The following is a 27127-nucleotide window of genomic DNA, read 5'->3' on the forward strand; positions in this document are numbered from 1 at the left end:
CCTTGGCGAGGCGGCGGAGGGGCTTGGCGGAGGTGAAAGCGGTGGCGGAAGGGAAAGTACGGCGGCAAAATGCAGAGCTGGAGCCGGGTATACTGTTCCTTGGCCAAGGTGAGGGCCCGCTGGGTGGGGTCGTGCTGAACCAGAGGCACCGAGGGGCGCGCTGACGGGGCCGAGACGCAGCCTAACCGTTGGGAGCGGGGGAGGCGGGCGGCCTGAGTGGGACCACCTGCCGCCCGGCCCTGAACTGGTTCTGTCCCGGCGGCCCCTCCCCTCCCCGGAGGCCGAGGCCCCGCCGGCGAGGCCCCGCCGGCTGTCGGACAGTCCGCAGTCCCAGGCTCTCCGCTCCCAGGCCAGGGCCGCGGGGCATACGGTTGCACAAAGACCTCTGCACCTTGGAGGAGGAAGCGGAACGTGCCCTTGTGCCTTACGGTCGGTCGGTCTGGCCCTTCCCATCTCCTATCCTTCCCTAACCTCGGCTCCCGGTGGCCCAGCTCTCCGCAGTGGTCAGGTTACCTGGGCGCCAGTCAGACTTGGGGTACCCCAGGAATGCCTCCGAAGTCTCTTCCGTGCTTGCAGCTTTAAGCAAATTAGTTCTTTGCCTTCTAGAGGCGTATTCTTAATTGCGGCAGGTTGTCGCCGCGACAGCTTTCCCTTCTCATCCTCATACCCAGCACAGCCAGATTGTGTATGTGTGGGGTCGTGGCTGAGTGCTGTGGTGGAGACCCTGGGAGTAGCCTGTGTTCCCCGAAAGTCAACACGCTGGGAGTCAGACACTTAGTGGGGGCCCGGGCCCGGCTGACGTCTAGGCTGCCCTTTGGGCTGCCTGCCTGACCACAGGTGCGAGAATGGCCTCGGAATAGGTGACATCACGAGGTTCGTGTAGGTTTCGGCACTGCCGCAGTTCGCCTGCTGTGCTGGGAGGTATTGGGTTTGTTTCTTGGCGCTTCACTGTTTCTAGGAAACAGTAGCCATTCCTATTTAGAGATGGTTGTGGAGATGATGGTGAAGTTTGTAAAACTGCAGGAGCTCTTGAATGCGAGTGTGTTACTTAGTACGTTTTCCGAAATCACCGCATCTAATTTTCTGTTTTTAGCTGACGATTCAGGAACATTTCCATAGATGGTACATGGTAGATTTGAGTTAGGAAGCAATAATTACAAGCAAAAGGATTGCCGTCATGTAGATTATTCAGATACTGAGGTTAGAACTTTAAGAACTGTAATATTGACCTGAAAATGGTCCCTGGCGTAAATGAGCCATGCTTTCTGAAACTTTAGTAAAAAGTAACACTTGAGTAACATTTTTTATTAGGCTAAACATGAGCTGTTTGAATATTGACAATACAAAGATAATGTGGTAAGCTGAGGCTGAGAACTTTAAATAATTGCTATTATCAAAGAGGAGAAATTGATAAGTAACCGCTGGGTGGCAATGGAAGATACATTAATAAATACATTTGCTCGAAATCATTATTTTTCATCGACCTTCAGTAGTTCTTTGCTTACATAATAGGAACATTTTCTTCTTTTCTTCCAGAGAGGCCATTTCAGTCGAATACCTCACGGCCTACAGGGAGTTTCTGTAGTGCCTCTGAGAACTTACGCAGATCAACCACGTAAGTACTTAGTCAAAACAGTTTCCCCTCAAAATTGTTCATATATTTATTCACTTAAATGTTTCCTGAGCGCCTAGTGTGTTCTAGGTGGTGAACAAGGCAAAGCCCTGTTCTTATGGAACTTATAGTCCAGTTCCATGAGATATAAATAATACACAAGTGACATAAATATTTTGGGAAGTGATGGAAGATTAAAGCAGGTAATTGGGAGGAAAAGAGACTATTTTAGATGAGGTGTCAGGGCTTTTCTGAGGAGATATGTCTCAGCAAGTGCCCTAGAGAAGTGAGGGAGTGAGAACATTATTTCAGGCAAAGGGAAACAGTGAGAAGGGTCTCAGGTGAGAATTCGATTGTGAGGTTTAAGGATTTGCAGGAAGGCTGGAGCACAGACCCATAGAATGTGAAATCAGAGAGGTAGGTAGAGATTAAATCATGGAGGGTTTTGTAAGCCAGGCCAAGGAGTTTGGATTTTACTCCAAGTGTGATGGGAAATGACTGAAAGGTTTTGAACTGGGGGGGAGGGTGTGATCCTATATAATAAAAGCTTAATATGCTGTGTCCAGTCGACAAGTTGCTATTATGTGCACTGACCACCAGGGGGCAGACGCTTGGACCTGTAGGTTAGCTTGCTGCTGAGGTCCGGCCGATCGCGACTGAGCAAGATGGGCTGGACACGCTGTGGAGCCCTCCTGCGGCCCCTCCCTGGTTGGCCAACCTCCTGCATCCCTCCCTGGCCCCAATCGTGCACCCGTGGGGTCCTTCGGCCTGGCCTGCACCCTCTCATAATCTGGGACCCCTAGGGGGATGTCGGAGAGCCAGTTTGGGCCTGATCCCACAGGCCAGGCCAAGGGACCCCACTGGTGCATGAATTTGTGCACCGGGCCTCTAGTTTTATATATTTACATTTAAAAGTTCATTCTGTCCACTGGTCAGATTGTGTTGATTATTTAACACTGTTTAGAATGGTGATATGACTTTTTTCAAATCCTGAATGAAAATCTTGATGGTCTTATTAAAAGCACATTTTAAAGACTAGGAGGATGTGCCTGAAAGGAAGCTGAGGGTTATGGGTATTTTCTTTATACTTTTTTATATTTTTGAAGTTTCTATAAAGGATATGTATTTTATTTTTTTAAAGCATTTAAAACAGGAAGCTAATGGGTCTCCAAGTACCGAGGATATTGATTATTTGAAATTATCTGTTTTGACATTTACTGGACTCACCCATATGGTTATAAGTAAGCTTGTACATCATGTCTTAGAGCTTCATTGTACAATCATTAGCTGAGGGAAACTGTGACCATCAGTCTCGCTGTATTCTGTAAAATAACTTTATTCTGTATCCTTAACTATTATTTTGGAGATTTTATTCCTAGAAGAAAGAGCAGGGGGAGGATTCTGTCACCAGTAACCAACAGTGTGTAATTTATCCTAGCTTTGAACAGGTCAAGAAATCCTTTAAAAAATACTAATTTGATGGTGGGAAAATAGGTTTGACCATTATTCCCTTTGTCCTTTTATTTTTTTCTTTCAGTTTATTTTTAGTTATAATTGGCATACACCCTTTGTCTCTTTTGTTAAGTGGGAATATTACTTATTTTATACTCATACATCAGTAGAAATGCTAGGTTTTTTTATTTCTAAAGCATGCAATTAAAGACTTCATGGCTAATTCTGCACTCTTGGAATCATTCAACAAAGATTATTGAGTGCCTTCTATTTACCAGGCAGTTGGGAGCAAGAACTTAGATTTTAATGGAATGGGGTAATTGAGCCCTCCTGAATCAATTTAGTGATCTCTTGACATTGAGTAAATGATAAATCCCTTAGTACCTGCATGGATACATGTATAAATCTTTGATTGGATGAAGTAACAAGCATTTTTACTTACATATTTATATTCATCTGGGGTATTTATTTAATGGCAAGGACTGTGACCCTTTGTTTAGGACTTAAAATGGCATAGTATGTAACTCAGTACATATTTATTCGTTATTTCAACAAATTGAAATCTACTCTGTGCTAGTTGTTGGGGCCAGTTGCTGGGATATAGCATTGAACAAGACAGGCAAGATGCAGCTTTTATAGTTTCTAATCTATTTGGGGAAGACAAACATCCAACAGATAATTAATTATACTTGTGATAAGGACTCTACAGGCTAAGCATAGGAAGCTATGGAATCTACATATGGATTGGGAATGTTCACAGAATTCTTTCCTAAGGAAATAATTTCGGTGTCTGAAAAGGTAGTGGTTGTGGGTGTGGGAGGGGGTGTTCCAGGAAGAAGGAGCAGCATGTTGGAATATTTTGTTGTGAGGAGCATAGAGCATTTGAGGAACTTGAAAAGGGCCCGTGTGGCTGAAATATGTTGAAGATGTTGGTGAGTTGATTTTTCCAGATTATGAAAGATCCTAACTCTTTATTTTAAGTATGTTGGAAGTCATTGACATGTTTTAATCAGGGGAATAATATGATTAGATTTGTTTTTAAAGATCATTCTGGTTGCAGATTGGAGTGTTTATTATAATTCTTTTTCTTTCATCTGTACCAGTGGTTCTCAGCCTTCTGGCCCTTTAAATACAGTTCCTCGTGTTGTGAACCAACAATAAAATTATTTTCTTTGCTACTTCATAACTGTAATGTTACTACTGTTATCAATCATAATGTAAATATCTGATACGCAGGATGGTATTAGGTGACCCCTGTGAAAGGGTCGTTCGACCGCAAAAGGGGTCGCGACCACAGGTTGAGAACCACTGATCTATACTAATAAAAGTGTAATATGATAATTAGACCTGGAGACCTTGTGGATGTTCTGGACAAAGCCATGGTGGCGGGGCCGAGGCAGAGGGGGTTACGGGTGATCAAGCCAGGAGGGGGGGCAGTTGGGGGCTCGCAGGCTGGTGGGGGGGGGCAGTTGGGGGCTCGCAGGCTGGCGGGGGGGGGGGGGGAGTTGGGGGCATTCAGGCCAGTGGGGAGGGGAAGTTGGGGGCGAGCAGGTTGGCGGGGGTGGGCAGTTGGGGTCAAGCAGGCCGGCGGGCGGGGCATCCGGTTGGGGGTGAGAAGGTGGGGGGGGGGGCCGCGGCGAGCAGGCCGGCAGGCAGAGTGGTTAGGGGCGATCAGGCAGGCAGGCAGGTGAGCAGTTAGGAGCCAGCTGTCCCGGATTGTGAGAGAGATGCCTGACTGCCGGTTCCCTCAGGTGGTCATTCCACTGGGAGTTTGACTGCTCACTATGACATGTGCTGACCACCAGGATGCAGGCCTGGCTGAGGGACACCGCCCCCCCCCCCCCACGTGCACTAATATCATGCACTGGGCCACTAGTTAGACTATAAGAACCGTGGCTATGTAGTTTATAGGTAGTCCAAGAGCTTAGAGTACTGTTTGTAATGTGAAATGCATGCTGTCAGGACTTGAATTTCAAGGTAGCTGGGATAGAATATAGGTAGTGAATCAGCTTAATTCGTGGGTACACTATCAGTAATTCACTGTTGCTGAAGCTTCAACTGCTTGGTATTAGTGGGTAAGCAGAATGTGATGGAAGATGAGGCTGGAGAAATAGTTCCTGAAGAAATTTGTATGCTGTATTTAGGAACTTGGACCTTATCCAACAAGGGACAGGGAAACCAATGAAAAAATAGGAGAATAAGGTCCAAATTGGGTTTTAGCAGGAAGTAACACTGGAATAGTGGTGTGTGGGGTGTTATGGATGGTGGGAATGACAGTGGAGGCTCCGAGACTAAAGTTGGGAGGTGGATCTGAGAAGGGAAGAAACATTTATTGAGTGCCTTATAAGCCTGGCATCCTCCCAGGGTCTTGACATGCATTATCTCTGATCTTACAACCCTGAGATGCTGGTATTAACTGTCATTATTAGCCCTATGTTACATCAATCCCAGAGAGATTAAATAATTTGCCTAAGAAATTAAGAGGTGGTAGAGCTCATATTTGAACTTCAGTTTACTTCAAATCCTTTTTTCATTTACTATATTTCTCCTTTATTGTCGAGGCGGTTGTAGGGTTTTGATCAGAAAATGAAGTATTAGAATTCAGGATTTTAGAGCAATTTTGGGTGGTGACAAGTATAGACTGAAATAGACTGAAGATTAAGGGCATTGGCAATTTAAAAACAGAAACCCTCCCTCTGCAATACAACAGCTAATAAACCTTACCACGTCACTTTATACTCATTTAGTGAATTTCGTAATTAATGTTTACTGCCTTATGATATCTCTTTCTATTTCTATTTTCTTTTTAAAAATAACTTTGATTTATCTACACTTTGATATGTGCCTGTTTCTCCTAATTATAATGTAAGGTTATTGAAGGTAGTGATGTTTTCACATAGGGTAGACATTTATAAATATTTATTGATTTCTTTCTGAAAGTGAAGAAGCTTCCTTGCTTTAGCCAATTTGGCTCAGTGGATAGAGTGTTGACCTGCGGACTGAAGGGTTCCAGGTGCGATGCCAGTCAAGGGTACATGCCCAGGTTGCGGGGCTCAATCCCCCGTGGGAGGCTTGCAGGAGGCAGCCGATCAATGATTCTCTCTCATCATTGATGTTTCTATCTCTCCCTCTCCCTCCCTCTCTGAAATCAATAAAGATATATTAAAAAAAAAAAGAAGCTTCCTGTCATTTGAGTTTGAGTTCCTGATTGCCCAGGAGATTATGGAATTATCTGATGTTTTAGAAGGCATGAGAACATATAAAGGCTTCAGAATCTAAAGAACCCCGTTTGAATCCTGGCTAGATCATGTGCTAGTTGTGCTGTGCAGCCTTATGCAAATTATTTAATTACTCTCAGCCTTATTTTCTCCCTGTTAAATGGAGGGCATAACTATGTAATAGAGTTATAATGAGGCTTAAATAAGACAATATGCAGCACTTAGCTCAATGCCTGGCACATAATAAATTACCCAAAATGGTATTTTTACAGACTGACTTCTTAATGTAACTTGTAAGTTGTTTATGATTATAATTTATTTGTAATCTGACAACTTTATTTCAGTGGTAACCTTTATAATGTAGTGTTTTTATTTCCTCAGTGGTATAAATAGCATTTGTAGAATAATTTTTTTTTTTTTATAAGTTGTAGACGCCATGACACCTCACCCCTCAGTGCTTACTGTGCTTCTTGTAGAATAATTTGTAAAGCACTTTTTCCCACTTCTTCTCTTTCAGTTCATTTCATGGCATTAACTGCCACGTTTTTAAAGTCAATCACCTCTCATTTTACCATTTTTAAAAAATATATATTTTATTGACTTTTTACAGAGAGGAAGGGAGAGAGATAGAGAGCTAGAAACATCGATGAGAGAGAAACATCGATCAGCTGCCTCCCACACATCTCCCACTGGGGATGAGCCCGCAACCAAGGCACATGCCCCTGACCGGAATCGAACCCGGGACCCTTCAGTCTGCAGGCCGATGCTCCATCCACTGAGCCAAACCGGTTTCGGCTCATTTTACCATTTTAAAAAGTGTTAATCTGATTGCTTTTTCCTGGTATTTCGCTGCCACCTGCATTGTAGATTGCTCTCAGTTGTCTTTTGCCATTTTTGCTGACTTAGTCATTTTTCTCTCCTGCTATCAATTTATATATCCTTTTTAGTTTTTCTTTTCACCTTTGAAGGCTGATGCTAATTTTATAAAAGTTTCCATCAAGTATTCCTTAGTTTCACTTAACTACTTTTCTGTGTCCTGATTTTTAAAACTATATATGGGAACCAAACTGAGAAATGCTTCTTGACAAGAATCATGTATTGTAAACTTTCACTCGCATGCACCTTTGGTACTGATGAGAGCTAGCTGGTTTGTTTTTCCAACATTTTTTGAAAAATTGCAAACATTAGAAAAGTAAGAATTTTACTGTGAACATTTATAGATTCTTCCATTAACATTTTACTGTACTTACATTATCACGTGCCCATCCATTTCTCCATTAATCCACCTTACTTTTTTGATGCATTTCAAAGTAAATTGCAGATATCAGTATACTTCCCCTAAATACTAGCTTATTTTTTTAAAAATATATTTTATTGATTTTTTACAGAGAGGAGGGGAGAGGGATAGAGAGTTAGAAACATCGATGAGAGAGAAACATCGATCAGCTGCCTCTTGCATGCCCCCTCCTGGGGATGTGCCCGCAACCAATGTACATGCCCTTGACCGGAATCGAACCTGGGACCCTTGAGTCCGCAGGCCAACGCTCTATCCGCTGAGCCAAAACGGTTAGGGCACTATCTTATTTTTGAAAGCTTGTCACTGGATCATATCCTTCTATATTCTCAGCTTACAAATCTTTAGATAAAGACTTTTAAAAAAAAAATATTTTATTGATTTTTTACAGAGAGGAAGAGTGAGAGAGAGAGTTAAAAACATCAATAAGAGAGAAGCATCGATCAGCTGCCTCCTGCACACCTCCTGCTGGGGATGTGCCCACAACCAAGGTACATGCCCTTGACTGGAATCGAACCTGGGACCTTTCAGTCCGCAGGCCAATGCTCTCTATCCACTGAGCCAAACCAGTTAGGGCTAGATAAAGACTTTTATATTTTTGCTTCATTTTTGTGTTTCCTAGCACGTCATCAATTTTCTGAAGGAATGGTAACTGTGAGAGGTGAACTGTTTGAGTTTGTAGTGTTTTCTGTAGTTTAAAAAAAATTCTAAGACCACATAATAAATTGGGACATAAAACTCTAGTTTTTAGCTTTTATGTGTTTAAATTTACTAAACCTATATAATTCAAAAAGAAGTTAAAGTTTCAGCAAAGAAACCTGTTTTTGTAGCTTTTATTTACATTCTGTGAAATTAAAAAGTTAAAAACCCAAATTAAGGGATATTGGTTAGGTCATCATTTTATTGGTAGTGATGGAAATGGCACCAGGTGTTAGGTCAGACCTGGGTTCACCAGCCTTGGTACTTGAGTTCTGGTTAGGAAAGAATTCACTCAAAACTATAAGAGAACATCTATATGTATAAAAGCCTAAGTGACCAAAGACCAGTCAACGTGTCGCTATGACTTGCACTGACCACTAGGGGGCAAACGCTCAATGCAGGAGCTGCCTGCTGGTGGTCAGTGCACTCCCACAGCTAACCTCCCGCAGCTGGCCAATCTCTTGCCAGCCAGGCCGAGGGACCCCACCCGTGCATGAATTCATGCACCAAGCCTCTAGTCCTATATAATAAAAGCCTAATATGCAAATTGTTCCCTTGGGCGGTCAGTCTACTGGGAGTTTGACCGCTCACTATGACATGTGCTGACCCCCAGGGGGCAGCGCAGAACATGGCAGGCGTTGGCGACGCAGTGCTGCCAGCAAGTGGCAGTGGAGGCACTGCCGGTCCCAATGGGCCCCAATGAGAGCGGGAGGTGGGGGGGGGATGGTGGAGCAGGTGAGCAGGTGGCGCCAGGCCAAGGCGGGGCAATTGCCCCACTGATCGCCCTGCAGAGGTGACCATCAGGGAAGCGGGGCGCCGCCTGGCTCCCAGGCGCTGAGGGAGCCCAGTGGCCCAGTCTAGATCCATCGTCCCACAGACAGCAGGGGACCTGGACCCTACCAATCACCCTGCAGATGGTGACCAGTGGCTGGCAGGCCCTGATCACCTCTCGCCGGCTACCTGGGGGTGGGGGTGATGGGGATGGAGGTGAGAATGTGGGGTGTCCGCCAAGCTTGCTTTCGCCAGGCCTCGCATGCTAGGGAAGTCCCCGCACTCAGGTGCCGGGCGCTCACGAGGAGCCCGCCCCGCACCCGTGTGGCCTCTTCTGGGTGAGCTGGACCGCAGCTGCCGGGACTGCAGGGGCTGGTCAGGCTCCCTGTCAGATCGCGCAGGAGCTGGTCTGGGAGGTCGGCTGGGAGGGAGCTTGCTGCCCCACTCAGCTTCCTGTGTGACGCTGCTGGGTGGCCCAGAGGCCCACGCTGTGCCCTGGCCCACGGCGTCTGGCCGCACTCACTGCATCTCTGCATGGGGACTTGGGCACCGTGACTCAGGCGGAGGGGGGCGCACGGGGGCCCAGGTGCTGCCCAGAGGTCAGCTGGAACCTGCCCTTCCATGCCGGACGCTTGCACTTCTATCGCCAGCCAGGCCTAGGGACCACACCTGTACACGAATTTCATGCACGGGGCTTCTAGTTTATTTATAAAATCAAAGAGGTAGAAGAAGTAATTTCGTAGAAGAAATGGACTTAGGAAATAAGTTATAGAGGCAAAGGAAGGAAGGGCTCTTATAGCTTAGAAGTGAGGAAGGTCAAGGGGAGGGGAAGTGGAGGGAGTATGGGGAAGGCATGAGTCTGGAGGAGATGGGAGGGAGGGCGCTGCTGGCTCCTGTATCCTACGGGTTTTAAGGGTGGAAATCTTGAGACCAGCGGTCGCCAACCTTCAGACCTCACGCACCACCAGTCCGTGGACCACTGGTTGGCGACCGCTGCTTTAGACTATTCAGCAGCTTTCCAGGTGTGTCTTTACTGGGTCAGGGTCTTCACTGATTGGTTGGTCAGCACGAGGGCAGTGGGTCATTATTGAATGCAAAACCAGACCAGCAAAGCCAACACTGACCAGGTCCTGAGGTCAGCCTTCGCTTTGCTGGTCTGGTTTTGCTGCTTTTCTGGGCCTGGGGCTGAAATACAACTGAGGCCTACATGTTATCCCCAGGGAAGGACGGTCAGAGTGTCCAAACTGCAGGACCACTGATATGCGAGGGTAGGAAAGGTCACCCTGAGGACAATGTCCCACCCTGAAGCTGTCCTTTGCTTGAACTGGATAACTAATCAGTTATCTTCCAACACAGGTTCTATGATTCTGTTCAGGGCCAGCTAAGGTGTTTTGAATGATAATAGCACTCCTACCCCCTCAGGGTTGTATGTTTTGTAGGAGAAGGGGATGGTAAGACATTAAAATTGCCTTCTTTGTAGGTCAAAATATAGCTACAATGTAGGGAATGCTTTTTATTTATCTTCCAGGTCTGTTCTAACCTGTTGACATACATTATTATGTGTTCTGACCCTATGAGGTAGATATTTTGTGGTCTTTATTTTGCAGATGAGGAAAATAGCTAGTAATTCTAAAGCTTGATATTGCTCATGGGGATTTTAGTTTATGATCCTTGAAACTGAGGAAAGGAATAGTATTGAGTAGTGGAAAAACCATTGGAAGTAGAGACAGAAAGCTTAATTTTGTCTCTGCCCCTTGCTTGCTAGATGATCTTGGGCAGTTGACTTCTCTGAACCTTGTGCTTCTTTGTCTGTGAAGTGTTAGCTATATGTCATCCTTACCTTCCTCATAGGAAGTTCTGAGAGTTAAACATGTTAATATATGTGAAAGCATGTTATTAAAAAAAGGAAAAACTGCTAAGTGCTACAGTAATTGGGGTTGTAAGACTAGTGGAGGGGAGAAGGGAGGGAGACTCTCCTGACTTTTAAAAGTTGGATTGAGGAGAATGGGGTTAATTGGACTTACTTTGTACATTTGTATTACAGTTATTAAATTCCTACGGCTGCTGCTCAGAGTTAATTCTTAATTTTTTATCTTTATTTGGTAAATATCCAGAAAAGTTAATTGAATGCTCTGGTTAGCTTATTATCTTAAACTATGTAAAAATTTTCAGTATTCAAATTCAGTTTAAAACATTTGCTATGTGTTATAGGAAAGCTGATTCTCTCTTCCCTGATATCTCAGAAGTTAAGAACCTGAAAGGGGTAATCAGTCTTAAATTTATTGACAGTACTAAGGTATTACCTTATTCAATCCTAACATCAATAATTTAAGGCACTGTTGTTTATTACAGAACAATTAAGTCACTTGGACACACAACTAATAAGTGTCAGAGCTGAGATTCAAAGACAGTTATGTCAGATTCCGAAGTTCAGGCTCTTTACATAGATGTGTGTATTCCAGTGTCGCTTAATGCCGGCTCATTATCATGAAATAAAAGTGTGGAATTTAGCAAAGTCAGTAGATACAAAATTCATAATGAACAAATGGAAAATGAAATATAAAAATCTATGCTATTTTCAGTTACGTCAAGGAACACCAAGTACCTGGGAATAAAATAGTACTGTGTAGAAAATGCTGATTATTTATACTTTCTTGGAGGTTTAAAATATCAGGTTGTTGTTTTTTTATGCACTGATTTTGGTCAACATTAAGCAATTTACTGTTTTATATCAATTTGCTTTTATTGTAGTTGAAGCTGATGTAACGGTGGTAGGTTCTGGTCCTGGAGGATACGTTGCTGCTATTAAAGCTGCCCAGTTAGGCTTCAAGGTAAGGGTTAGACTAAAACTAAGTTTTGATTCATTTTTATTTGGGAATAGTTGATCATATTCACAAAATACTTTGCAGCCCAAACGGCATGGCTCAGTGGTTGAGCGTCGACTTGTGAATCAGGAGGTCATGGTTCGCTTCCTGGTCAGGGCCCACGCCTGGGTTGTGAGCTCAATCCCCTGTATGGGGCGTATAGGAGGCAGCCGATCAATGATTCTCTCTCATTATTGATGTTTCTATCTATCTCTCCCTCTCCCTTCCTCTCTGAAATCAATAAAAATATTTTTTTTAAAAACTTTGCAGGTAGCTAATAATGGTAAATAATTTCTTAATTCTATACATTATTTTTAAGCCTGAGGCTAATGAAGAGAGGGTTCATTAGTTGGAATATTCTCATGAGGGGTGGAAAGTGAAATCCATTATTTTTTCCCTTCCCCCAATATTTTTCATTTTGGCTTTTAATCATGCTTTGAAAGGTACAGTAATAGAGCTAAAAGCATGTATTTAGTAATATTAAACAAAAATATCTCTAAGAATAATTCACTTCTGGTGGGTTAGCTTGAGTTTGGTATTCAAATGATAAGTTATAAAAGAATATATTTTATTCTCACAAACACAGCTTGAGTAGCTTGTTTTGTAGGAGGAAGAGAGATATACTTGGAATTTTAGGAAAGTGAAACATTGCAGTTTATGTGTGTTAAATACGTAATGTGTTTTTTTGGTTGTAGACAGTCTGCATTGAGAAAAATGAAACACTTGGTGGAACATGCTTGAATGTTGGTTGTATTCCTTCTAAGGTGAGCATACATTTTTGTACAGAGCAGAAATTTTCTTCATTGGCCAACAATTAGATATGTTTAGACTAGAATATTAGTCATTAAAAAAGAAACAATCCATGGGTGATAAACACCACATTTTTTTAGTTGTAAATTTAGAGTGCTGTTACCAGTCTGCCATACATTCTTGAAATAGCTTCCTTGTCTCAGAATACCTAGCCTTTCCAATCAATCAGACTTATGCTACTTTTTTTCCCTCTTTAGCTTTCCTTTACCAATGAAACAGATAGTAGGTAGTAAATTCTTTTAGTTACTTTATATATTTAGTAAACAAGCCTGTACTTTTCATGTCATGAAACGGAGCAAACACCCTGAAATGTGTATTTAATGCCTTTGCTTCTAAAGAAAGTAATTTGTTTTTTACTCTTATTTGTTAAACATTTTTCATGTCATTATTGTTTGTCTTAGATTAATTATAGAAATTGACTTGGTGTACTACTTCTTGTACAGACTGTCATTTCATAAGTGCTTTTTTATTCTGCTTTTGAAATTTTGATAATTTTGTCTTATATCCTTTAGGCTTTATTAAATAACTCTCATTATTACCACATGGCCCATGGAAAAGATTTTGCATCTAGGGGAATTGAAGGTAAGTATACTTTCCATATTTAGTGATATTAGCAACCATACATGACTTTTCTGACTAAAGATTTATGTGTGTTTATACATGTGTAATAAATGTTTAGGGAGGGAAGAGTGAGAAAAAAGATCTTAAAAATATAGAAAGATTTACTTATGAAAGACGGCTTAATCCAAATTTCTGCCATGACATCTTCTGTTCCTCTGTCAACTTTTGCATGCAGCCCACTCTGTATGTGTGTGAATAAGTGTGTGTGTGAAGAGTCAGTTTTCATTTTTCTGAAACCTGGAAGTCACGGTGGTGGCCGCTGGATTCCCGAGTGCTATGGGCAGATGAAAGAAGAAAGGTCTACCTTGATTGTTGGTATTGGAAGAGCAGAGGAGAGGGAGGGATGTGGCTTAGTGGAAAAGGACATTTCATAAAATTTTAATGTGCTTTTTCTTCTGCCATTGTTTTGGGTCTGTTATTTCATTCTTTCTCTCCAATTATTGTTGTTGACAGATACATCAAAAGGGTAGTCTGTTCTAGAAAGGGCTTAAACACACATTGGAGGACTGTTTTTTCCTTCGTTTCTTTGTAGCAGTAGGCTTTTGAAAGAATGGGATATAACATAGGCAATCCCGTGGGTATAGAGGTGGTGAATATACATTAGAGCAAATACTGTATTAAACTAGATGAAAAGTGGAATCAAAACCCATTTTCCTTACCCACTAAGAAAAGAAGAGACAGGGTTAGTCAAGAGACGTGCATTGCAGACAAAGATTCATGTTCTAGCTCTGTGACCTTAGGTAAATCAAGTCTCTCAGGGTCTTTGCTTTCTCATCTCTAGTATATGTTGGTTGCATGAGCTCATTTTAAAGATAGCCTTCTAAAGTTCTATGAGTTGAGCTTCTCTTTATCCTCTTATATTGTTGCTTTTCAGAGTTCTCTTCCGAATTAAATGAGTGATTGAACTTTTATATTAAGCTATCTATATTTGAAGTTTTCTCATGTATGTTTTTATTAGTTTTTGTTTCATGAAATTTAGCATTTCCTTTTATTTAAAACGAGAGGCCCAGTGCTTGAGATTCGTGCACTGGAGGTTGGGCGGGGGGGGGGGGGGGGGGGTGTCCCTGTGCCCGGCCTGTGCCCTCTCACAGTCCAGGAGCCCTCAGGGGATGTCCACCTGCTGGCTTAGGCCCAATACCTCTTGCAGTCTGTGGCTCTCATGGTCCAGGACCCCTCGCTCCTTACCGCCCACCTTCTCACCAGCTGTGAGCCCAGCTTCTGGCTGACCAGCGTTCCCCCTGTGGGAGTGCACTGACCAGCAGGGGACAGCTCCTGCATTGAGCATCTGCCCCTTAGTGGTCAGTGCGCATCATAATGACCGGTCGTTCTGCCGTTCAGTTGATTTGCATATTAAGCTTTTATTATTTAGGATTTCAGGTAATGTTTTCCTATGCCATTTCTACTTAAATCTCTTCCAGACTTATGATGATCATAAGGTGTTTGGAGAATATGTTGTCACAGTGGGAAATATTTTATTTTGGACTGCATTTTCCCCAAAGGTGGATTTTTTTATAGTATTTGATAAGTTATGTTACTATGATATGATGCTGTTAGCCTTTTGCCAGCTAGGACTATTATATCAGTTATTAAATTTTGAAATGTTAATACTGCCTTACATACAGTTTTATAAGCATTAGGTTGAGATTTTCCATACCATGATTAGTGAAAAATATCATATGTTGCTTCAAAATTTAGCTAAGTACTAAAGATTTATTTAACAAATTACAGTGTCTGAAGTTCGCTTGAATTTAGAGAAGATGATGGAGCAGAAGAGTACTGCAGTAAAAGCTTTAACAGGTGGAATTGCCCACTTATTTAAACAGAACAAGGTCAGTGTGTTTAATATCGAATTTTTGCTTTATTTTATATACACATTAAACATTGCTTTATGCTGATAGAGTGATACAATTAGAACTTGGCTGCTGGAGGATAGTTACTTAATTTAAAACAATATGCTAACCTGAAATGCATAACAAATTTTTTTCTGCTCCATGTGTAGCATTCCTAAGTAAGGAAGCATTTTGTATTGTATAAATTATTTAATAGAATAATTTTTTGCTGTTAATCATGTTTTTTTGTCAAAAAATTTGTTTTAAACTTTGTGAATTTATATATATTTTATAAAGGTTGTTCATGTAAATGGATATGGAAAGATAACTGGCAAGAACCAGGTCACTGCTACGAAAGCCGATGGCAGCACTCAAGTTATTGACACAAAGAACATTCTTATAGCCACAGGTTCAGAAGTTACTCCTTTCCCTGGAATCACGGTATTTGTTTCTTACAATTGTCAAAACCTTCCTTTGGAAGTATATTTTATAAACTACTTTATTCATGCTTTTTATGAACTTTGAGAGATTTCTTACTGAAATACTGTTTGTTGATAGTCATTCAGTTTTGGGAAGTTGCCTGTCTTTATTCTGCAGTGATTTTGACCAGAAATAGAACACTTTACATTAAGATATATTTGAATTCAGTCTTAAGTTAAAGTAGATCATTTTGTTTTGACATGCTGAATGATAAAATTTTAAGTATTTTAATTTTTAATTGAGTATATGGTTAGAAGTCATAGATATCTTGAAACAAATAAATGACTTAGTATTTTTAGTGATTATATTGTGTGAGATCACAGTTTATAAATCTCTTAAGTTTTCCAAATAATTTTAATTGTATCTTTTTTAAAAAAATAGATTGATGAAGATACAATAGTGTCATCTACAGGTGCTTTATCTTTAAAAAAAGTTCCAGAGAAGATGGTAGTCATTGGTGCAGGAGTAATTGGTGTAGAATTGGTAAGTGATGTCTTTTCTGTCTCATATTATCTCATGGTGTTGGAAGTGACTTAAAGGTCTCCTATTTGATTCTTTGTATAATGTCGCAGACAGATCGGCATTGAAATTTACTTAAATACTTCTAGTTGTAAAGAGTTTTAAGACAACTTATTGTAATGTAATCGTTAGTCATTAGAACATTCTCTTTTATTTTGAGATTGGTTTCCCTGTATCTTCCACCCTTCCTATTCCCTAAAATTTGACTAATTGTTAAAAAATCTTGACAATCCTTCAGCCATTTAAATCTGACAGCCCTTCAGGCCATTCAGCCTTTGAGAAGGCAGCTCTTATTCTGAGAAAATTGTATTTCAGACAAAGACTGTGACTTACATGATCTGGCTCTTTCCTTCCTCTCCATCCTCATCTCAGTCCCTCTTCACTTCCGTGTTAGAAATGTCAAACTACTTGCAGTTCTCTGAATACCATGAAGTTTCATACCTTCTGCATTGTTCTCCCTTTTGTCCATCTGGCAACTTTCCTATATTTCTAGTGATCTCTTCCCTCAGTTTCAGTTTTCTTTTCCCATGGCTGTTTTACTTTGTACTCATCAAGAATTGCTTTACTTCTGAAAATCACAAATTAGACATTTTATTCTCTAACCATAACCTCCTTTCCTCTCTTACTCTGTTATTCCTAGTAAACAGGCATTTTAACTCTATCAGGTTTTCTAGTCCATAGATCCCTCTTCATTTTTGCTATCTTCTCTTTCCTGTTTTGACTGCTTTCAAGCTCAGCTTAAGATTCCATAGTATATCACTTTAACTATTTCTTATAGCTGTTCTTGAGTCCTTTGCCTTGCTGTCATACCTGCTTGACAAAACTCTGGTCCTGCCTTCTTTATGCTATATCCAGGCTATTGACTACACCAGGAGAAAAACACACACCCTGCAGATTAATGCTTGTATAAATTCTTGGTCATAAATCTCAAATCTCAATAGGAACCTCAACCTGCTGACAATCCCCATTATTGTCCTAGTTGGTACACTTTCCTGTTTCATTTCTCACTTGTCTCAAACTGTTGCCAGTATACTGTCTTTCCCTGCCTGCAGATGACCTTGTCCTCTAAATCTATCTTACCTAATAATAGACAAACATGTAAATTGACCGTACCTTCACTATGCTAACCAGCCAATCAGGAGTATGCAAATTAGCCCAACAAAGATGGTGGTTAATTTGCATACATAGACTCCAAGCGGCGGAGCGAAGCCTGATGGCCCTGGGGCCGGAGCAACGAAGCCTGACGGCTCCGGGGCCGGCTCCGGCCGGAGCCTGGCCAGAGCGAAGGCCTGGGTCCTGGGTGCCAGAGGCAAACCAGTGCCAGCAGCTAAGGGAAGGGAAGGCCTATTGCACAAATCTCTTTGTGCAACAGGCCTATAGTATGTATATAAAAGCCTAAGCAACCCTTACAAACGGTCGACTGGTTGCTATGATGTGCACTGACCACCAGGGGGCAGATGCTCAACGTAGGAGCTGCCCTCTGGTGATCAATGTGCTCCCATAGCCAACCTCCTGCAGCCAGCCAACCTCCCACGGTCTCTCCCCCCAGCCAGCGCCCCCAATCGGCCCCAAAAATCTCGTCACGTTGTGCCGTAGGAATCGGATCTCTGACGTAACCCGAGGACCTACTGTATATGAGAACTTCAGCCGTTTTGTCTTTTGTTTTATAGTTGCTCTGTATCTCCATTAATTCTTTTTCTTTATTTTTTTCATTATTGACAGTATTACATATGTCCCCATTTTTCACTCTTGGCCCCCTGCTACTCCCCAGGTCTTCTTTTCCTTTGTGTTTCTGTCTGCCATTTTATTTTATTTATTATTATTTATTTATTTATTTTTAATATTTTTTTTATTGATTTTTTACAGAGAGGATGGGAGAGGGATAGAGAGAAACATCGATGAGAGAGAAACATCGATCAGCTGCCTCCTGCACACCCCCTACTGGGGATGTACCCACAACCAAGGTACATGCCCTTGACTGGAATTGAACCTAGGCTGATGCTCTATCCACTGAGCCAAACCGGTTAGGGCTCTGTCTGCCATTTTAAAACTAAAATATATTCTGTGATTTTTTTCATTTTCTCTTTTTGTTGGGCCTGATTGCTCCAACTGCCTCTGCCTCGGCCCTGCCACCATGGCTTTGTCCGGAGGGGCTCCCGGTCTAATTAACATATTACCCTTTTATTAGTATAGATCAGCGGTTCTCAACCTGTGGGTCGCGGCCCCTTTGGGGGTCGAATGACCCTTTCACAGGGGTCGCCTAAATACATCCTGCATATCAGATATTTACATTACGATTCATAACAGTAGCAAAATTACAGTTATGAAGTAGCAACAAAAATAATTTTATGGTTGGGGGTCACCACAACATGAGGAACTGTATTAAAGGGTTGCGGCATTAGGAAGGTTGAGAACCACTGGTATAGATAGTTTCACTCTCTTCTTTCAGTACTCCTTTTTTGTTGTTGATTTTATTCCTGAGCTCATTGAAGTGCTTTTCTGTGTTTTCTTGTATCTTACTTAGTTTTTTTCATAACTGCAGTCTTGAATTCTGTCATTTAAATCACAGTCTTTCATGTCTCTGAGTTTGGTTTCTGGGGACTTCTCATTTTCATTCTGACCATTGATATTTATGGTACTCGATGGATTGCTTCTCTGCCTGGTCATTTGCGGTAGTGAATTTTCTTTTTTAGATACTGTTCTGTTCTTAACAATTTAACAGGTTAAGTTGTGGTCTGTCTTTTATTGTCCAGTAGATGGTGCTATAGTGGTTTTTATTTTTTCTTATCTTACCTGGCACCTCTGAGATCTTGGTGTGTTGGTGTGGTCTTGGTCTAGAAAAATGCCTTGTACTAGTATTACCTCTGGAGGTAGGTATCCTCTCTCTGTCCAGGTTGCCTTGGCTTTAGGGTATTATCACTGTAATGGGGTATGGCTGGTGATGGGGCTCTGGGCCTCGAGTTCCCAGTGCTGGCTCCTTATAACTAGAGGCTGCCAACCAAGCTGTGCTGAGGCATCTCTGCTGCCTCTAATTGGGTTCTGCCATGATGGGTTGGGGGGGCGTGGCTTGATAGTAATGGTGGGCACTAGTCTACTGCTGTCACACCGCTGCACTGTATGTCCACCCTTGTCACCAGGTTAAACTGCAATGGGTGCTGGCCACTCAGGCCGGAATGGTGCTTCTGCCCCCCCTGGCCCTATGGACTACCGTGCTAGGGCTGCAGCCTGACTTCTGCTGCATAAGCTGGGGCTGTGGCAGACACTCAACTGCATCTGCAGCCCGGTCTCTTTTTCTCCCTCCTACCTTCCATGCTCGTTCCACTGCATCCACCTTCATTGGCTTGATGCGTGGATCTCTCAGACATGTTTGTGAGTTGAGCAGGGAATCAATCATTTGTTGAATTATAGTTGTCCAACTTGTAACTTTAAGGGCAAAAACCAAGGGTCTTCTCACTCTGTAATGCTGATGTCATTGTCCTCTTTTGTGTTCTTAATATTGTCTTTTGAAGAGTTTTTAATTTTGTAAGGTGTTACTTTCTATACATTTTTTCCCTTTTATGGATCGTGCTTTTGTTGTAGTACCTAAGAAGTATTAGTGTTACTCAAGATCACAAACTAGAAGTTTTATAGTTCTATGTTTTACATTTAGGTTCCTGATCCATTTTGAGTTAATCGTTATATATGCTTGTTATTTACGTCCTCTTGCTTGTTTCACATATAATTATTCAAAAGTTACAATTGTTAAAATGTTCTTTTTATAAAATAACTAGAGGCCCGTTGCACGAATAGATTCGTGCAATAGGCCTTCCTTCCCCTGGCTGCTGGCACTGGTTTTCCTCTGGCACCTGGGACCCAGGCCTTCGCTCTGGCCGCAGCAGAGAAGCCAAGCCTCTTCAGTCTTCAGTTGTCTTCAGTCTTCGCTCCGAGCCTGCATATGCAAATTAACTGCCATCTTTGTTGAGTTAATTTGCATACCCATCCTGATTGGCTGGTGGGCGTAGCAGAGTGACACCAATTTGCATGCTTCTCTTTTATAAGTGTAGACATTTTTATTGATTTCATAGAGGAAGGGAAGGGGGGGAGAGAGAGAGAGAGACAGAAAAACATCAATGATGATGGAGAATCATTGATTGGCTGCCTCTTGCATGCCCCCTACTGGGGATCAAGCCTGCAACCCGGGCATGTGCCCTTGCCCGGAATTGAACCTGGGACCTTTCAGTCCACAGGCCAATGCTCTGTCCACTGAGCCAAACAGGCTAGGGCTTAAAATTTTCTTTAAAAAACCAGCATTCAGTTTAAATTATAACTTCAATGAAAAAGTAAACATTTCTCTGTTGAGAAAATAAAATATTTTTTAAGTGTTAGAAATTAATAGCATTAAGAGGTAGTATTAATATTTCTCAAGCATTAGAAATTAGTAGCATTAAGAGGTTACTTCTTCCCCCTCATGGGGCCTTTCTTCCCACTTGTTCCTCTCTGGACCAGTTGCCTGTATAGTTCATTCCTTCTCTTCCAGTCTTTGGGCAAATGTCACTGCTAGTGAAGCCTTCTCCTAGTCATACTATTTAAAATTGCAATTCCTTTCCTTTCAGTAGTCCTAGCTCTACTTCCTGCTTTACTTTTCTCATAGTACTTTACCATCTTCTTTATGAATTTTATTTATTTTTCTCCTCTACCGGGATATAAGCCTAGCATATGGTAGGTGCTCAATAAACGTTGAGTGAATAGAGTGAATAAAAATATAAAGTTATAGATACCACAGTGTTAAAGCTCAGAGCCTCTAATAGGAACATGTTAACAAAAGAAAATCTTGTAATAAATTATTTAAGACAATTCAGTAAACATTTGCTCTAGAAATCTTTATTCATGTTTTTTTTATTATTTGCAGGGTTCGGTTTGGCAAAGACTTGGTGCAGATGTGACAGCAGTTGAGTTTTTGGGTCATGTTGGTGGAATTGGAATTGATATGGAGATATCTAAAAATTTTCAACGCATCCTTCAAAAGCAAGGATTTAAATTTAAATTGAATACAAAAGTTACTGGGGCTACCAAGAAGTCAGATGGAAACATTGATGTTTCGTAAGTATGCTACATTTGATTTTGATGATATCCTCATCTTTTTCTTTAAGAAAAATTATCAACCGTTCAGTATTTTATAATTTTAGGTTATTTTATAATATAAAACCATTTTATTGCTTAGTATAACTCAGTATTGTTAAATCAGTCTATTGAAATTCATAATTAAGAAGATGGTAGAAAAAGTAATTCAGTGTTCTCATTGTAATGTACTTTTTCATAGTATACATTCAGAAAATTTAAGCTCACAAGACTCAGTAAAATGAATTCAATATTTTCAGACTGGTATGTAGGGAAATCAGTATTATTAACTAGATTTACTATGTGCCTGGCACTCTATTTATTAAACACTTTTATAACTTAATAACTTGTCTAAGGTCACACAGTTAGTGAGTGACAGAGTCACTACTTGTACTTGGATCTTTTTTACTATAAGACCTATTTTCTTAACCCGTGTTATACTGTCTGTTTTTTTTAAGATTTTAATGATAGACCTCAAGAGAATATGTATATTTTTTCATCATCTGACCCTATGTTATAATTATAATAAAATAAACTTACCCTATTAGAAGTGTCATCAATACTTGAGAACTGTCTGTTAAAATTTCCAAGTCTATCAGCTATTTATGTAGATGTGTGTTTAACAGTTGTAACACTGTTCATTATCTAGTATTGAAGCTGCTGCTGGTGGTAAAGCTGAAGTTATCACTTGTGATGTACTCTTGGTTTGCATTGGCCGACGACCTTTTACGCAGAATTTGGGACTAGAAGAGCTTGGCATCGAACTAGACCCTAGAGGTAGAATTCCAATCAATTCCAGATTCCAGACTAAAATTCCAAAGTAAGTTGCATAATTAACTGCATTTTCAATAATTTTTAAATTTATGTCAAACACTACTTTGAAAATAAGACTTCTGTCATGCTTAAAAAATGCATTGGCGCCCTGGCTGATTTGGCTCAGTGGATAGAGCGTTGGCCTGTGGACTGAGGGGTCCCAGGTTCGATTCTGGTCAGGAGCATGTACCTTGGTTGTGGGCACATCCCCAGTGGGGGGTGTGCAGGAGGCAGCTGATCGATGTTTCTCTCTCATCGATGTTTCTAACTCTCTATCCCTCTCCCTTCCTCTCTGTAAAAAATCAATAAAATATATTTTTTTAAAATGCATTGGCTTTGGGGAAAAATAGTAAATTATATGTGAAAGCAAAATAATTAATTTCATTACTGAAAATTAGAACCCAAACTTTGATATTTAAAGAGCTGAATTTAATATATTTTTGGGTGACTTAATAACTAGAACTTACAATTTTGTGAACATGGCATAACTGAAGATGAGTATCTGTGCTTTCAGAAGTTTACTCTTTCTTTTGACCTCTGTTGTAGTATCTATGCTATTGGTGATGTGGTGGCTGGTCCAATGCTGGCTCACAAAGCAGAGGATGAAGGCATTATCTGTGTTGAAGGAATGGCTGGTGGTGCTGTGCACATTGACTACAATTGTGTACCATCAGTGATTTACACACATCCTGAAGTAGCTTGGGTCGGCAAATCAGAAGAGCAGTTGAAGGAAGAGGTAATACTGCACTAGGGTAGTTTTACTCCAGTGTGTGTGAATTGAGTTAATGATACTGGTGGCTGAGAGTTATTAATATATTAATGTGTTTTAATTACTATGTAGAACATTATACTTTTAGTTTATATATTTTTCCCTTAGTATCATGAAGGAGATCATTCACTTGCCTGCATTCCAAAACTAGTAATTCTAGAGCTTTTCTTTTTGGCTTTGACATATACACAGATGGATTGAAATTGGCATTTGTTTGTGTTTATACCAAAATATATCTCATTAACAAGTCTTTTGGTAGTTCCTTCTATATGTTCTGTGAATAATTACTTTCTTGGCATTTATTTTCTGAACAAATGGCGGATGGTTTCACCAATGGGAATAAACTTTTTCAGAGTTTATGTAGGTTGTCATTTTTCTGTCTTTCACAGGGTATTGAGTACAAAGTTGGGAAATTCCCGTTTGCTGCTAACAGCAGAGCTAAGACAAATGCTGACACAGATGGCATGGTGAAGATTCTTGGGCACAAATCAACAGACAGAGTATTGGGAGCACATATTCTAGGACCAGTGAGTATTGTAAAACCAGAAATTTCATTAGGGTTTTTGGAAAGCATTGCTATTTAGTAGATTGATTTAAAACCACCAAGTATTTACATTCTGAGGTTATATTTACCAGTAAAGTTTGAATATGGCTTCTTTGTGCACCATTTCTAGCAAGGTACCAGCAGCACCCTCACAGTTTTGCCCACCGTATCATGTACTTTCCACACTACAGCCATGATTATTCTTTTAAAACAGTCTTTCTTTTAAAAATATATTTTTATTGATGTCAGAGAGGAAGGGAGAGGGAGAGAGAGATAGAGACATCAAGGATGAGAGAGAATCACTGATCTACTGCCTCCTGCACACCCCACACTGGGGATCGAGCCAGCAACTTGAGCATGTGCCCTGACTGGGAATCGAACTGTGACCTCCTGGTTCATAGGTCAACACTTAACCACTGAACCATGCTGTCTGGGCTAATTATTCTTTTAAAACATGCACCATATGCCTACTTCAAACTCACCAAGTTTCTTTTCAACTGAAGACTTAGAAATCCTCCCTGAATCTGGTCCTGCCTACCTTTCTGCTTCATCTCTTTCTGCTTTTCCTTTTTGGACTTTCTCTCCATTTCATAAGAGGTCAAATTTTTTTCCTGGTTAGAACTTTTGTGTTTATAGTAATACCCTTTGCTTAGAATGCTCTGCCTCTATCTTTGTGTGATTGGCTCCTTTATTGTTCGCGTCTCAACTCGTGTTACCTTTTAAGAGAAGCCTTTCCCTACCACTAAATCTGAAACATGCCCTCCCCCTAGGTATCTGATGTAACAGTAATGAAAGTAGAACATTTGAGTTCCTACTCTGTAATCTTTCCTAAATACATGCATTAACTTTAATTTTCACAACTCTATGAGGTAGGAATTTGCTATTCCCATTTTTGAGGTAAATAAATGTAATGAAGTAGTCTGTGAGTAGTTGAGGTAGTAAGTGGTATAATTTGAATCCAGAGTCCAAGCTCTTGACTTCTGTGCCACCTTTTTCTGTTAAGCTTTTCCTGAGTGGAAGAAGTTAGTTAACTGCTCTTACAACTAATCTCCCTTTAGTGTGTAGTTGTTTTTGCCATGGAAATAAAATTCCTTTTTGGCTTACTATTTTAAAGGGTGCTGGTGAAATGGTAAATGAAGCTGCTCTTGCATTGGAATATGGGGCATCCTGTGAAGATATAGCTAGAGTCTGTCATGCACATCCGGTAATTATTAACAACATAACAGAATTAATAGCTACTCTATTTTCTTCTGACACAAGTCCTTGATTTTTAATATTAAATTTCTCCTCTTGCAGACCTTATCAGAAGCTTTTAGAGAAGCAAACCTGGCTGCATCATTTGGCAAACCAATCAACTTTTAAATTTGGAGATTATATTTTTCTGAAATTTCCTGAGAGTGTTTAAGAGATCACATTTCTGAACAGGATATGCTCACAGCTCCAAGAAATTCTAGGACTGAATTATGAAACTTTTGGAAGGTATTTAACAGGTTTGAACAGAAGGGAATGATGTCATAGCTACATTTTAAATAAATTTAATATTTTGTTTTAGTACATTAATATTGCAAAAGAAATGCTACTTATAGTAGCACTCTGGAAAATTTTTTAACGCATATTTCCATGCTGTTTGTATAAGGTTCAACCTCACTGAATTTGTTAACTAGCTTTTATCCCTGGTATAGTAAAGTTGGATTTACTTATTACATGGATGGAGCTGGAGTATGGTATGTGAAAGTATGTTTGAAGCAAGGTGATCAAGTTATTTTAAACTTGGTTTTCAGTATTGGACATAAGAGTCAGTCATTAAAATAAGATTTAAATATGTATAAACTGAACTCATGTAAATAAAAAATGATTGTCTCTCACTTGGTTTATTTAATACCGAAATTCTTGCAGTTTAGAGGTAGAACTTATGTGTTTAGATTTTTAAACTACCATCAAAGTCTGTAGTCTGAAGTATATAGTTAACCACATTTAGGAGGTATTCAAATGTTAAATAGCCACTCATGTATTATAATGGGGAATGAAGATATGAAAATAAACATTTCTTAAATATTCATTTATTGAGTGGATATCAAGATAATCTGAGTTCTTTTATGACTACCTCTTGTGCTTTCTTACTATTTTTTTAAAAAATTTATTTTTATTGTTGAGAGTATTATAGATGTCTTCCATTCCCTCTCTCCCTAACCTTTACCCGCCTCCACCTGGCTCCTGCCCCACCCCAGGCCTTCACTGCACTATTGTTTATGTCTATGGACTGTGCATATAACTTCTTTGGTTAACCTCTTTCCATCCCCACCACCCCTTCACTCTGAGTTCTGTCAGTCTGTTCCACACTTTCATGTCTCTGGACCTATTTAGTTCATCAGTTTATTTTGTTCATTAGATTCCACATATAAGTGAGATCATGTGATACTTGTCTTTCTCCGACTGGCTTATTTTGTTTAGCATAATAATCTCCAGGTCCATCCATACTGTATTCCATTGTAAGCTTAATTTTTTGTTTTAAATTCTCACCCAAGGATATGTTTGTGATTTTTTATTTTTAGAGAGATGAAAAGAGAGAGAGAAGGAAACATTGATCAGTTGCCTCCAATATGCACCCTGACTTGGGATTGAACCCACAATCTAGGTATGTGCCCTGACAGGGAATCAAACTGGCAACATTTTGGTATATACAACAACACTCCAACTGACTGCACCACCTGACCAGGGCTTATTTTTTTTATTATCTATACTAATAAAAGGGTAATATGCTAATTAGACTGGGAGACCTTCTGGACAAAGCCATGGTGGCGGTTAGGGGCGAGCAGGCTGGCTAGAAGGGGTGGCAGTTGGGGGCGGTCAGGCTGGTGTGGTGGGGGGCGGGGCAATTGGGGGCAGTCAGGCCGGCAAAGGGGGGGCTGTTGGGGGTGAGCAGGTCAGCAGGGTGTGGGGAGTTGAGGGTAAGCAGGCCGGTGGAGGAGGGGCAGTTGGGGGTGATCAGGCAAGCAGGCAGAGTGGTTAGGGGTGTTTAAGCAGGCAGACGAGCAGTTAGGAGCCAGCAGTCCCGGATTGCAAGAGGGATGTCCGACTGTCGGTTTAGGCCCGATCCCTAAACTGGCAATCAGACATCCCCTGAGGGGTCCCAGATTGGAGAGGGTGCAGGCTGGGCTAAGGGACCCCCACCCCCACCCCCGTGCACAAATTTCGTGCACTGGGCCACTAGTAGCTCTTAGAAGCTTGGTGTACTTTTCCCCCACATTGTAGTATTAAGACATTTAAAAGGTCATTACCCTTCCGTCTGTTTTGGTGATACCTACAAAATGTTTAGCTTGTACTTTTGGAGAAACAATGTAAACGAATCTTTAATCTGTCTTTTCCTATGTAGATTTTCATTGTGTTCTTGGCTGGGTAAATGACTGTTTCTTTAAAGTGTAAACTGTTTCTTTAAAGTTATAAAATTTTATTTATTGGTAAATATTTAAGATGGCCTTTCTTGAAATATTTAATGGTGTTAAATGACAAATAGGCTTTTGCATGTATTAACTAAATTTAATCATTTTAGATTAAATAGTTCTCCAATTTGGGGTAGCATGAATTTAAAGAGGAAAATAAGCTGTCTTCAAATACTAGGAATAGGCAAACTAGATATTCATTTGATTAAAATTTAAAGGTTATATTAGTCTTAAGGAAAAGTTGGGAGAATATAATTTATCAGCAGAAAGCTGTATAGAATGCAATACCATCAGT

At 40.7% G+C, this 27127-nt stretch overlaps 1 protein-coding gene across 1 annotated transcript; it reads left to right on the forward strand.

The window, feature by feature from the left end:
- On the forward strand, window positions 1-25451 carry DLD (dihydrolipoamide dehydrogenase). Its single transcript, XM_070424669.1, has 14 exons — window positions 1-108; window positions 1537-1615; window positions 11798-11877; window positions 12606-12674; window positions 13233-13302; window positions 15070-15170; window positions 15468-15611; window positions 16032-16133; window positions 21058-21248; window positions 21916-22086; window positions 22626-22815; window positions 23238-23375; window positions 24507-24596; window positions 24689-25451. Exons 1-14 carry the CDS (start codon window positions 70-72, stop codon window positions 24752-24754), a joined length of 1530 nt encoding a protein of 509 aa, XP_070280770.1. The 5' UTR covers window positions 1-69; the 3' UTR covers window positions 24755-25451.
- Window positions 25452-27127: the final 1676 nt, after the last annotated feature.

Source organism: Myotis yumanensis, unplaced genomic scaffold, assembly GCF_028538775.1.
Source record: "Myotis yumanensis isolate MYYU_CA2020_CCGP unplaced genomic scaffold, mMyoYum1.0.hap1 SCAF_9, whole genome shotgun sequence".
Classification (NCBI taxonomy): domain Eukaryota; kingdom Metazoa; phylum Chordata; class Mammalia; order Chiroptera; family Vespertilionidae; genus Myotis; species Myotis yumanensis.